Here is a 13,737-nt window from a genome sequence, read left to right on the forward strand (position 1 = left end):
TTACAGTGAAGTATTGATGAGTAAAATGGCAAATGTTTCTCTTTATTGGGATTCAACTCAAAGTGCGTAAAACTGGATCAGATAAAGACTTATTCCCAGGAGAAGTACCCAGGGGCTATCTTACATGAAATTCTATTCAGGGAGTCTTCCATTTCTCCTTTAAACAGAATGTGTAAATTACTAGTTGTAATCAAGAAATTTAATAAAGAGAAGGTTTCCTGCCTGCATCCCTTAAGAAAAAGTTGGTGAAATTCTTAACTGCAGAATCTTCCAAAGAGATGTGACAAGGTTTCCTGAAGATTTATTTGAATAATTACATTTAGAGACTATGTAAATGCTGTGTCTTCTACTATGTACACTGCTAGGTCAGAAACCTCGGAAAAATAATTTTAATAGGAAAAGGAAACTTGACTAAAAGTCCTATATCTTGCAAATAAAAATAAAAAGCATTTTCCAATATTTCTTACTCTCCCAGAATACCTAACAGAGATCATGGATTTTAGCTTAAAGAGAGACCAGGAGGTATAGTGGAGGCATCACAGGCCTTCCTCCACCCCATCACAGTTTTGAATTCCAATGTTATCTGTACACTGTGAGAACTTGGGTAAGTTTCTTAACCTGTCTGAGTCTCTGTTTCCTCATCTATAGAACTGGGGGAAATGCAATTGACCTTGTGCATTCTTGTGGAAAGTAGATGTACTGGATTGGAAAGCATGGAACACAGGCAAAGTTATAGCTATAGTTGTTGTAATACACTAGAGCTGGGAGGGAGATCATCGTATACCCTCAAGTTGACAACTGATGGATACATCTCAGGATCCAGTGTTTAAATGACTAATCCAGTGTAACACAACTAGTCAATGGCATCATTAAGTCTATTTTAGTGTTCTGGGAAATGAAACCACAGCGAGGTTCAGTGACTTACACAGGGTCATCCAGAAAAACACTGACTACATGGATTGTACAAGAAAGTCTAGGTTCCCTAACCTGACATTCATCACAATTAGCTGCCATTTCTCAAAAGAAAAGGAAAAGAAAGAAAAAAAAAATCTCGCGGTTTCTAACCTTTTACCTTTTACTGACTGGTTTTTAATCCCATTTGGTAATTTATTCCGACTTTAGGACGAATGATCTCAAAAGCAAATTTCATTTCATCCTATTTTTAGAATATATTCAGAAAATAAATGAGCTGTCTTACAGATTAACATTTATTTGACTTACCTTGCATAATTAAGGACATGTTGGAGAGCCTGCCTATAATTGCAGTATGTTGCTTGTTAAAGTCTTAGAGCAAGCTCTCTTTCCTAACCTAGAAATTGTACTCCCTAGATGTACATTTCCATTTTCTACTCATCTACAGCTTTTCCTTATTAGCTTCTTGGTGGAGAGAAAAATCAAACCTCTCCTTAAAGAAATCCATTAAACATTTGCTGTCTTTCTATGGGGGAAGGAAGAAGGAGCTGATGTGCTTGGTAGTTGTAAAGCAAAAAAAACCAAACCCAAACAAAACAAAACAAACCAACTGGTCTTTCTTGAGAGATAAAGAACCTGCAGGAGAACCTCAAAGATATCATTAGCTATTAGCAATACTCTTCCCTCAATTTGCACACTGTGCTTTAATGACTTCTTGCATGATTTTTCCTTCTTCTACAGAAGTCTATGAAATTGCCCTGCAGCATTCCATATAATGAGACTCTCACTTCTGATTCATTGCCAAGGTTGAGCGCTGTCTGTATTCAGCACAGAGAAAGGTGCCTTAGCTAGACATCTGAGTGTTCTGACCAGCAATTTCAAGAGCAATGGATGTCTGGACACAGGTTCTGCCTTCTCAGTGATTTTGAAGATCCCTAACAGGGTCTTTAAATACTGTTAAAATGGTTGAAGAAGACGTGGTGGATACTGAATATGAGCCACACATTCCCCTCCTTTAAATATCCTCGTTCATTCACTAGATCAGAGCAGATGTTGTCAACATCAGCTTCAGTAGGTTATGTGAAAGCTGTCTTGGCTGGATTAGACATTCAGCTCTCCGAAGCCTCGGCCAGATGTTCTTAGGGCTCCTGCCCGCTTTGGGATGAATAAAGTGTACTGGATTATTTTAAAGGCCATTCTTGGATAGAAAGATGAGTAAATCAAGCCAAAAGAAAATGTACTACTAGCCATAACAAGAAGAAAAACTTAGTTTAATATTAGCTTTAATAGATATATAAATTTTGGCACTCTCATTACTGATGCTTTAAGAGTTCATGTAAATCCTGTTCATCAGGACTCTATTATTGCTGCTTTCCAAGCAAAAGAAAAAAGAAAAAAAAAAAAGCTGCAGTGAGCCAATTATTTGCTCTATTTGGAAAAGCCGAGATATTCATTCCTTTATGTGGCAGGTTGAATGTGGTAGGTGAGATGAGCGGTTTTCATGAGTAGCAACTCAGGAGGATGTCAATTTCAGGCACAATACAAGCTTGATTCCTCCCTATTTCTTATGCAGAAATCCTTATAATACCGGCAAGAGTTTTAAACCTGTGTTAAAGGTGGGACCTAGCCCGATACATTTCCTTGAAAGATGAGTTGATTATATGTTGCACTGAGTTAAGCATTCACTCGTCAAATATTTATTGTGAACCTACTATGTGTAAGGAATGAGAGCTGGCACCAGACAAGAAACATCTTAAAACACTTTACCATGATACCTGTGGGGCTTATATTCCTTTTGGGAAAGAAAGGCCATATTTTTAAAGTGTTATTGAAATTCCTTTTAGGAATATTTGATATACATAAGCGTTACCTAACTGATCAATTACACAACAAGCATGTATAGGAGATCCCACATTGTACAAGATATTGCTGGGGAAGTGGGGAAGATTTAGAAGAAATATTAGATGTAGCTTCTCAGCTCAAGTAGCTTGCCTTGGTAATAAAAAAACCTCCCATTCGTGAAAGAACCGGGAAGTAAAAGAAGTAAAAGAAGGCAAAATATAATCTAGTAGTAATTGGGTGGTGTAGACCCTGTTAGAGAAATTCAGATTTAATGGGCTGGGGTTAGCCAGAGGGGATTTACAAAAGACATAGGACTTGAATATGGCCTTGAAGAAAGGGAAGGCTTTAAACTCTGATTATAGTTGGAATTTAATACCCATATGGCAAATGTCAAATGGCTAAAGAGTAACCTCTTAATATTTGAAATAAGTGACCATCTAACAAATGAAACACACTGACCTCACTATACTTTTTGGCATGGAAAGATGTTCATAATATATTAAGTGTGAAAAGCAGATTATAGAATAGCATTCTATACTATGATTCCATTATTAGAAAATAAAATATATGATATTCACAGGAAAAAGTCTAGAAGGATATATGCCAAAATATTAACAGTTGGTTTTTGTATGTGGTAGAATTATGGGTGACTTTAATTAAAAATATTTTTTGCACTCTCTTTTTTCTAATTTTTCTGCAACCAGTGTGTTTTATCTGTGTAATAGTTTAAAAGGACCACATTGGTTCTTAAAACCCACCAAATGAATACTTCATAAAACCTACTAAAGTAAAAGTGTGCATGTGTGTGTGTGCATCTCTCTCTCTCTCTCTTTCTTTCTCACACACACACACACACAAATACACACACCCCAGCATGGAGAAGGAACAGAGAATAATGTTTAAATAATTAACGAGATAGGGTGGACGATATATGATAACATTTAAAGTTGACCATCCTTCTGCTTAGTGGCCTAAGATGGGAATATGATTTCAAGTCTATAAAATTATGAAGCTGATGGAGAGAACACAGATCTATTCACAAATCCCAGGCAACAGAATTAAGGATTGACTCTTGAAGACTGAGGAATAAATTTAGGACAGACAGCAGTAAGGTCAAGTTCCCACAGAAGGCAAAATCATCTCCTCCCCCAATCCAAAACTTGAATTTGTTATCCTAGGCAGAAAGGAGAATAAACATTTTGACATTTTAATAACACTTATGACTATACGAATGCATATTACCTAGAAATTAGCCTTGACCATGCCTATCTTCTGGGATGGACTTCAGAGACAATGTGTGTCAGAAGCAATATTGAGATAGATGGACTACAGTACAGCAACAGTCTTAAGATTTTGTGACGCCAAATGAAGTCTTTAGATGAACAAAAGATTCAATTTTTTTTTTTTTTTTTTTTTTTTTACCTCGAGGGCTGTTCAGTGAAGCTTCTGATGCTTTTCCGCCATCTCCACAGTGACTCTGGTCAAAGGGAAGGCACTGATCACCTGTTCCTGCCACCACTTCAAAATTCTTGGACAGATCTTTCGCTTCCACAAGAGATTTCAACCTGTAGACTTTTCGAGTATTGGTGTCTGATAGATAAAGTGATTCAGACATAGGGTCCATAGCCAGATAGTATTTGTGAGCAGGACTTGTGCTAAGGGAGAGAAAAGTAAAGTTATTCAAAGCAGTTTGTTCAATATGCATTCCCTGCGATCTGTTTTTTGTTGCAAATGGAAAATTCTCTTAAGAGATGAAAAAAAAATAAATGTATCTTCTTTCTCATGTACTGAGGGAATGGATACTACTTTGGTTTTCTAGTAAGGGGATTGGGTATTAAAAAAAACTCAGTGTGTACTGTTAAACTGAAATGAAGCTGGCATTTCAATACCTTCCATTTGGGGAGCAGAGAAAGAAGCAGATGAGAGAAAATCCAGTGAAATAATTTTTTTTCATCAATACCGCTCCAATCCTGCCTGGATGGCTCACAGTCACCTCAAACTCAACAAATCCCAAACAGAAGTCCTTCTTTCCTGCCTTCCCATCCTTCAGAACCCCACTTCTCCAGGCTTCCGACTTCACTGGGGACCCTATCAGCCTCCAGGGTCCTGTTGTAAATTGAAAGACGTGTTGTTTATGGAGGGCTGTGCTGGAAATGCATTGCCAAACTTTTCCTCTCTAATCTTCCTTTTTTTAGTTGACCACCACATTTTTCTAATCCATTTTGTCTTCTTTCAGGACATAGTAGAACTGATTATATTTGACTTTTTTGGAGGGTTATAATCAAATCAACTGCATCTTTTAAAGGTGATGGTAAAGTTACCTTGATTGGATTTTGATATTCCTGAAACTCTTTAATTACATATTTGCATGGGATCTCTTGTGATATTTTTATCTGTGTACATGGCTGAGCTCATTCATTCATTTTGATTCTTCCTAATCCCATTTTTTCGATGACTGGGGTAATGTTGGTTTGGGGGATATTTTGCTTGATCCTAAGGTTGGATCCCTATCTTTAAGAACCCTAAAAACTTTTTAACATTCCTTGGTGTGGTAGACAAGCCTTTCTTCACTTAGTAAATCCTCACATGCCTGTTAAGGCTCTATTCAGTTATTATCTCCTGAAGAAAGCCTTCCCAAATCTCTAGTCTGGGTTATTTGTACTGCATTTACCCGTATTTTGGGGATTCCATATCATATTAATTAGCCCCAAATCCTGGCCCATGCCCGGTTGTTAAAGCCAGGAGCTATTCTTCATTCCTTCTTTCCATCATTCTCCATATCCAGTAAAACATCGTGCTTTTAAAAATTTTACCTCCTAAACTCTTCTCCAGTCTTTCCACTTTTCTTTATCTTCATGGTCATTATCTAAGCCTCTCCTCTTTCATCTGAGTTCCTTCCTTAGTACCACTAACCATGTAATTGTTCATTAATCTATGAAGAAGTATTTACTAAGTGCACTAATGTGCCGAGAACTGTGCTGTGGTCTGTAGACCTCTTCTGTGTGATACAGCCCCTTTCTTCATGAAATTAATGGTCCAAGGTGGGAGTCGGTTCAGCAAATAGGCTATGATTGTCAAGTGTGTAAACAGAAGTAGAGGAGGAAAGATAAGAGCTGAGGAGGGACATATGACTTATCAGCACCTGTCATATTGTATTAGCATTGTTTTTAGAGATAAACTGAAGTCCATATTTTATTAAGATTTCCTTAGTTTTTACCTAATGTCCTTTTCCTGTTCCAGGATTCCATCTAGGATACGGAATTTTATATTTAGTCATCATGTCTCCTTAGGCCCCCTGGGCTATGACAGTTTCTCAGACTTGTTTCTATGACCTTAAATGTTTTAAGGAGTATTGGTCAGGTATTTTATAAGATTCCCTCTACTGGAATGTGTCTAATTTTTTTTCCTCCTGGTTAGACAGAGGTTATAGGTTTTGGAGGGGAAGACCACAGGGGTAAAGTGCCATTCTCATCAAATCAAATCAAATCAAAGATACATAACTCAACATGACTTATCACTGTCAATGTTGACCTTGATCACCTGGCTGAGGTAGAGTTTATCAGGTTTCTCCAGTGTAAAGTTACTCTTTCTCTCCCAGTTTCCAGATTGTGCTTTTTGGAAGGAAGTCACTCTGTGAAGGCAACACTTGAGGGGTAGGGAATTATACTTCACCTTCTTGAGGGTAGAGTGTCTACATAAACAACTTGGAAATCTTCTGTATGAGAGCTTTATCTTTTCTCCTCCATTTATTTATGAATTCAGGTGTTCATTTGTATCAGTAGAGATGGGTATTTGTTTATTTTTTTTATTACAACCCAATGCTACTTTACTTTGTTGTTCAAAAGGCTCTGGCATTGGCCACTGTTCCTGTTGGCTTGTGAGACACTTTGACATACATCCATCAGCGTGGAGGGTTTTTTTTTTTTTTTTTTTTTTTGGTTTGTTTGTTTGTTTTGTTTTGTTTTTGTTTTAGTCCTTCTCTACTTTTTGGCATTAAAAGTTGCTCAAGGTTCATCTTTTATAATCTCTGCCCGAGTACTGGAATGAATCATTTTGCTAATGACCCCTGGTTCCTTATGTTGGAGAATGGTACTGGAAACCAAGATGTGAGTGCTAGGTGTAAGCACTATTTTTTTCACATCTCTCCAACTACACTGTACACTCTCTGTAGGCAGGAACCATATTCATCTCTGTCTTTAGTGTCAACAGACTCTCTGATGGGGTTAATGTTCAGTTACTTCTGAACTAAACTGTAGGACATGAAACTAACTAATACACAGAAGTGTCCAGGTCTGGGCTACCTACCCCAGCAAAATGGCAGGGAGAGGATCATCAGGGTAATTAAGTTGCCCTTAAGGGCTGGCATGTTTCTGATTATATTTGTAATTATATTTGCCCTCTAAGCATATCTGTGTATGTTAATGATAGTAAAAGCTAGCAGATACTGATTTGAGACCCAGTTTATAGTTTTAATTGGAAAAAAATCAGATCCTATTGGAATACTTGATTTTTTTCTACTTACCTTCACTTCATCAAATAAGAGAATTCAGTAGATTCCAGGGACATCTTCAACCCTGGAACCACCATGGCAGCTGCTGTAAATAAACTGTAAAGGGCCCCAACAGACTCCAGAATTGATTTGGCAGTCATATCAGACAAGACATCTCTGTAGCAAAGACTGCTTAAATAGGGGTTTGGGTAAAAGTTTTTACATATTTAGTTGAATTTTTGCCTTTAGAATAAAATTTCTCCAGTGCCCATAAGATCTTTCTAGAATAAAAAGGGGGTCACAACCTTTCCCTGAAACACCCTTCAATATTTTGGTAGCCAGTTGGTGGAAGTTTCAGCTGAGCCAGATTAATCATGTTTTGTTTAGGAAAGTCCATAGGCTATTTTTCCAAGAGAAATGTTATTCGCAGAAAAGCACTGTGGAATGCATTACATTCATTTATTATTGAATATCCCCAATGTGCCTGTGAGGGAAGTTAAAATTATCATTCTCCTCAAATCTCAGCTGAGGAAACCCAGACACATAAAGGGCTTGCCCAGGGTCACTAACAAGATATGCCCTGACTGAGACTAGATTAGATCCTATGTGACTGTGTGTACAAAGTACCTTCAGAATACTTTAGTCCTGAAGGTAGCAAAAAAAAATGTTGTTCCTGCCTTCTTCTAACTGAGCAACATATTCTATTTTGCTCAGCTAGGCTGTTTTAAAATTTTGTGTGCTGGCCTTTAGAAAATGGAATAGCCCAACACACAAAATTCAAATCTGATTAATGTTATTTTCTTGACAGCTAACAGTCAGGAAGGTTTCCTATATTGATATGTAATTTCTTGCCATTTCTTGCCATTTCCCAAGTGCACTTGAGCTTTTTGGAGATTGGTTTCTTTCCACTTTTTAAAAACATGCCATACCCGAGAAAGAAAACTGCTGGACTACATTTCAATTTGTTCTAATCCCTTGTGTCCACATGCATATTGGAATTTGAGATATGTGAAGATTTCTTTTGTAACTTCAGTGTTAGACTTATTGTCACCTTCTGGTTAGCTTTACATTTGAGCGGTGCCCTTCAACTTAGCAAAGATCACTTCATTCATGCTAGTTAAAATCACATAGATTGTTAAATGGACAATTAATGCTTATAATTAATACTGTGCAACATTTAACCAGTAAGCAATTTGACAACCAGCTTAATTTGCTTAAGGAATCAGTTATGCCAAAGTAGTGAGGCTGAGCTTGTGCACTGGCATTTAGGAAGTGGCATCTCTCAAACGAAATCCAAATTAAAAACCCTATCAGTGCCATTCTGATGACAATTGGCATTCGGAAATGAACAAATTCAATTTTCTCCTTTGCAATTTCAGGTAATTTAGAACAGTTTTGACAAGTGTAATGCATAAACAAATTGAATAGAAATGCTCATTATGATTAATTTCAGAGCTCTGTGTCATTGTTGGTAAATGGTTGGTTTAAAGTTTTTCTATTACTTCTTTTTGGTGGGAAGAAATAGAAACCATGAGGTCACACAAAAGGAAAGAGGAAAAATCTTATTCAAGAAGGTTATCATGCTCACTGTCTTTTAATACACTCGCCAACATATTTCTGGATCTGAGAAGATTGCCGTATCACCTCCCTTACTACCGCAGCTTGAAAACATTGAATCTATTTGAACTTACAGACTCATTTGTGATATCACCTAAGGAAAACATAATGAGACTTAAGACTTTGCTTTCCCATGAAGTACTGAACTGCCAGGTCTCACTTATCTTGTTTTCTTTTCGATATAGTCTGATCCTCCAGCAAATTCCCACTCAGTGGAGCTCTCTTCTTTTGTTAGACACTTACCAGAATCCTAACTTCTAAACGTGCTTTCACATTATTCCTTTCGCTTTACTTAAAAACTAAAATCTCCCTGTTAGCCTGTTATTAGGAGGTGGCCTGTTAAGCAAGAAGGGGCATTAGGTCGCTGCTGGTGTGGTTTGCTTACCTATGTCTGGTATCTCTGTTTCTAGGGTGCACAAGGTTATCCACGAGTGGCAAGTAAAAACAAATAGAGAGTCATCAGTATCATTCAACAAGCCAAATTCAACCAGACACACCCAGTTCTAACTCAGTTTGTGGCTATTAGAGACTCCATGGGGATCATTTCATTGGATGTACATGCCAAAATGGACCTGACCCCTCCTGGCTTCTCCTTCTAAGATGGCGTCAGGGTGATTGGCTATCTTGCTTGGTGAGTGGGCAGAGCTCGAAGGCAGTTTTTTCTCTCTGGAACATCTTCATCAGAACCACCTGTGTTCCCGCTCTATGTGCAGTTTCCTGGGGTTCTCCCTAGTCAGAACCTCGAAGTGGAAGTGGGGCTCGGAAGTTTGATTTTTAACAAACCCAGCTGGTGATTTTGATACAGACAAAGGTTTAAGAACCACTGGATTCTCAAGAACCACTGGCTTTGAAGAAGTAACCACTACAAAGATTCTGACCATTCCAGAGTCTGTTTTGAAAGCCATTCACCAAAATGTAAAATCAAGCCTTGTGTGCAACAGACATCCCAAATCTATCCCAAAGCCACTTATATGATCTCAGAAATAAGATAGAGACATCTCTTGTGTACAGCAGCACATTCCTTAGCAATACTCAAAAACTTAAATGAAAAGTATATATGTTTTCTCTTAGACCATGGCAGAATGTCCCTGGTATCAAAACTGCTGCATCAGATTAGCTTCAGTAAAACATCATGAACATCAACTACTAAGCTCTTGTGTCTTCTAATGCTTTGTGCTCTAAAGGGGCAACTTGGGTCAGCAAAACAGACCCATCAGGTCAGAAGAAGCAGACCACTTTGGGGGCCCCTCATTGGTAAGTGTCTTGGCACATGGTACTCTGGGACCTGAGATGAAGCTTCTCACATCGGGGATGCAGTCTGTGTACAGGCCTGACTTTGGGTCAAATCTGCCCTGAATTAAAAGGCTATAATCATCTGTGAAATACAGTCATTTTAATTTGAAAATCCTTTTAAATCTCGCCCTTTATGTCATTAAAAAAAAAAAAAACATGAAGGTAACACATCTTTTTATCTAAACTAGAAAATGTTCTTATTCTTCAGAATGTCAGGGAAGAAGAGAAGATACAAAATGATTTCATCTGTAGCTATCTGCTCCTACTGATTCAACTCTTTATAAAGAAAATCTTTCTGGGATTTTACTAGTTGGGCCACAGGTCAGGATCCACTGACTCTTCTCTTTCCCTGGCCTGCCTCAAAAGGGTAGGCATCCTGTGGTTTGACACAAAAGGTCAAAAGGTAAGCCTGGAAGCTCTGATTAGAAATCTGGCCTCAGGCATTTGGACCTCTTTGAGGTTTTTTTTTTTTTTTTTTTATCAGTAGACACTTGCCTGTTTTTGCAGCCTCTAAATTAGCAGGTGAGTGTGCTCCAGGCTGGCTCAAATCATTTCCCAAAGGAAGTTTAGTTGTGGAAGTACTAGAAGGACCTCATTAAAACATGGCTTCATCCAAAATGAAGATTCTCATGGTACAGAACCATTTGTGTGGCTACAAAGGGTTTTGAAATGGTAATGGCAAGGGGTGGGGAGGAGAGTGGTTTGACTTTCTTGCAGCTGCTTCTGATCCTGCCAAGAATGTCGCTGTGAATTTGGAAAGATGTCCCGTATTATGCAGAGCAGCTTCTCTCATTAACATCTCAGAAGGAGGAAGTGAAAATGACAGAATTTATTTCCAGTGTGTGACCTTGTTCTGTCTCAGAATTACTTATAGTTATTGATTCAGGATTGAGCCACCACCAGTCAGTTCGTTGTCTAGCTAGCAACTGACTACACGCTGAGGTGCCAGTGTGAGCTCTTCACAAGTGCCTGGGCCCATCGGTAGGCACTGCTGCCTGGTAACTCACTGACTTGAAGCTGGCCACCACTTAGGAGGAGAAAGGAGTGGAACTGCGAATCTTTTTGCGAGCAAGAAATGTTCCCCATGGTAGGGTCTTTAAGCCGATCTTGGAATTTCTCAAGTTCAAGATGATTAAAAGGGCCATCTATTCTTTTTTAATTAAAAAAATTATTGAGATATAATTCACATACCATAAAATTTACCCTTCCAAAAAGTACAATTCAGCAGTTTCTAGTACCACTCAGAGAGTTGTGCCACCATCGCCATTATCCAATTCCAGAACATTTTCATCACCTCAGGAAGAAAGCCCATACCCATTAGCAGTCAATACCTATTCCTGACCTGCCCTAGGCCCAGGGAGTGATGAATCTGCTTTCTGCCTCTATGGATTTGCCTATTCTGGGTGGTTCATATAAATGGACTCATAAAATATGTGCCCTTTTGTGATTGGCTTCTTTCACTTAGCGTCAGGTTCGACCCATTCCTTTTCTACTTTTGTGAGGTGAGGGATGGAGAAAGAGAGAATATGCCTACTGTGGAGTTGCTGCCTAGTGATCTGGCATCGTGAGTTTGCCTGGCCTGCTCTGTGGAGGCCATAGCACTCAACCGCATGTTGTTATGCTTAGCCAGAAATATTTGATATCCCAAAGTGGTCTTCCCTCCCTACTCATCTTTCTGTGATATTCTTCCTTTGAAGACTGAGTTCCCACTTCTGCCATTTGCTGATTTCTTAGAGCTTCCAACTCCAGCAACCCTCACCTAAGACTATCTTCCCTCATGCTCTGGCTCTGTCCCTTGCCCCTCTCACTTCTTACCTGTCCTGTGTTTTAGGGCCCAGTTTTTAGCTGGCCGTTCCTTGGAAGCCAATCCAACAAAAATGAATCAGTGCCCAAGGACTAACGATGATTTTAGCTTGATAGGTCATTCTAACAGAGGTTCCTGTGTTGGGGACTCTTAAAGATGCAATGTGGCAGCTCAAGGGAACACATTTCTTAGAGCGGGAATTTGGGCACCTTGGAAGGCCAGCAAAGATGTTTCTGGGTCGGGGGAGGGAACCGTTGAGTGCTACCACTAATACATGAGCTCACCCTGGTAAGGTCACCACCTATTTCATCTACATGGAGTGTTTCTCTATTTGTTGCTCCAGTGTTGCTGACAAAAGGTTGGTTCTTGGCCATTTCTCAGTTATTTTCCAAGCTCTCAAAATCCAGACTCCATTTGTTCCTTCAGCAGCGTGCTCTACAAGTTCCCCTGGCCTTCTGCATGCTAACTGCTCCTAAGTGGGTGCTACTCTAGTTCCACTCCATCCCTAGTCAGGGATAGGAATCAAGTCCTGAGAACGATGGAGGAAATATTAACCAGTCACTGTAAAAGAAACGGTAGAATTGCAAGAGAAATTTTTATGTCACATTGACATATGTTGAGTCCAAGTTACTCAAGGTACCAAGAAACATTTGTCAGGTTCTTATTTTCATCTTTCTTTCATTTTGAGGGATGGACAAAATAAATATCTGGAGAATATCAGCATCATGAACAATAACAGCATGAGGTTTTTATAAAGAATAAATAATTTCCATTCATGCTTAATAGGTTTTCTAATAGATTTGTGAAATTAGAAGTTGAGAGGGAAGCAAAGGGATATTCATATTTGAATTTTTACAAAGGACTTGATATGGTGCCTCCTATTTTCACGTATATAATTATCCCTATTAGCTTCAGAAAACCGACTATGGCCCTGAGGCCATAATCCAAGGAAGAAGAAATGAAGTCATAATTGATAAGAAATAGTAGACTTGGGGATGTTCACACTGAAGAAGAGGGAGCTCAGGAACCTATGAGGTCTGTCTTCACACACATGGAAACGTGTCAGGTCTAAGAGAGGAGTGGCTGCCAAGCTGCTGCAGATGCTAACATTTGCTGTTTCTGAGTGGATGTTTTATGAAGGTGGATTTCAGTTCAGTGTAGGCAAGAATTTTCTAAAAGAGCACTCCAAAGATTCAATGGGCTGTCTAGAGGGGTATTTAAGTTTCCTGTTAACTGAAAGGGATCAAACAAAGTAGATGTGATCAAATGTCAGGCATGTAGTGGGTGCCATGTTGTACCAGATATCTCCATGGTCTTTTCTAACACTAAGCTCACAAATCTGTGATGTTCCTTTTGTGTTACCAAAATGTGTGTGTATGAAATTTTAACATGAGAAGCAAAACCACAGGGATAACTAGGCCTAAACTATCTCTTATAGAAATGAATGTGTCTTTATAAAAATCCTCACAGAATGTATTTTTAAGATTCCCTTAGGCTTAATTACTTACATAATGATCTTTTAATCTTCTCTTCTTTATTATCTTACCTCAATTTCCCACTGGAATGAAGGACTAAGATGTGTATGTATGGATGAAATCTGTAGTCAATGGGCAAAAGAGTACTTTATACTTTAAATAACAAGAAATAATATTGTTGCTCTTGCTATATTGCTAATGATAAAGACAGAACTGACTTTTCCTTACTCTCCCCATTCAGTCAATGATGGGCCAGCTAAAGGAAATAAATGATTGGCAACCAATGAAAATGAAATTATTTCTGA

General features: G+C 38.6%; 1 protein-coding gene across 4 annotated transcripts in view; it reads right to left on the bottom strand.

Annotated features, from left to right (window-relative positions):
- TENM1 (teneurin transmembrane protein 1) overlaps positions 1 to 13,737 on the bottom strand; it is an 801,117-nt gene that overhangs the window by 96,778 nt on the left and 690,602 nt on the right. For 3 of the 4 annotated variants that reach the window (XM_059156964.1, XM_059156965.1, XM_059156966.1), the window contains exons 23-24: positions 9,246 to 9,266; positions 4,177 to 4,409 (exon numbers count right to left, since the gene is read on the bottom strand). In XM_059156964.1, coding sequence (XP_059012947.1) covers positions 4,177 to 4,409; positions 9,246 to 9,266 — 254 coding nt within the window. The remainder of the gene's footprint in view (positions 1 to 4,176; positions 4,410 to 9,245; positions 9,267 to 13,737) is intronic. The other variant, XM_059156967.1, reaches the window with a different exon arrangement.

This window comes from Mustela lutreola, chromosome X (assembly GCF_030435805.1).
Source record: "Mustela lutreola isolate mMusLut2 chromosome X, mMusLut2.pri, whole genome shotgun sequence".
Taxonomy (NCBI): domain Eukaryota; kingdom Metazoa; phylum Chordata; class Mammalia; order Carnivora; family Mustelidae; genus Mustela; species Mustela lutreola.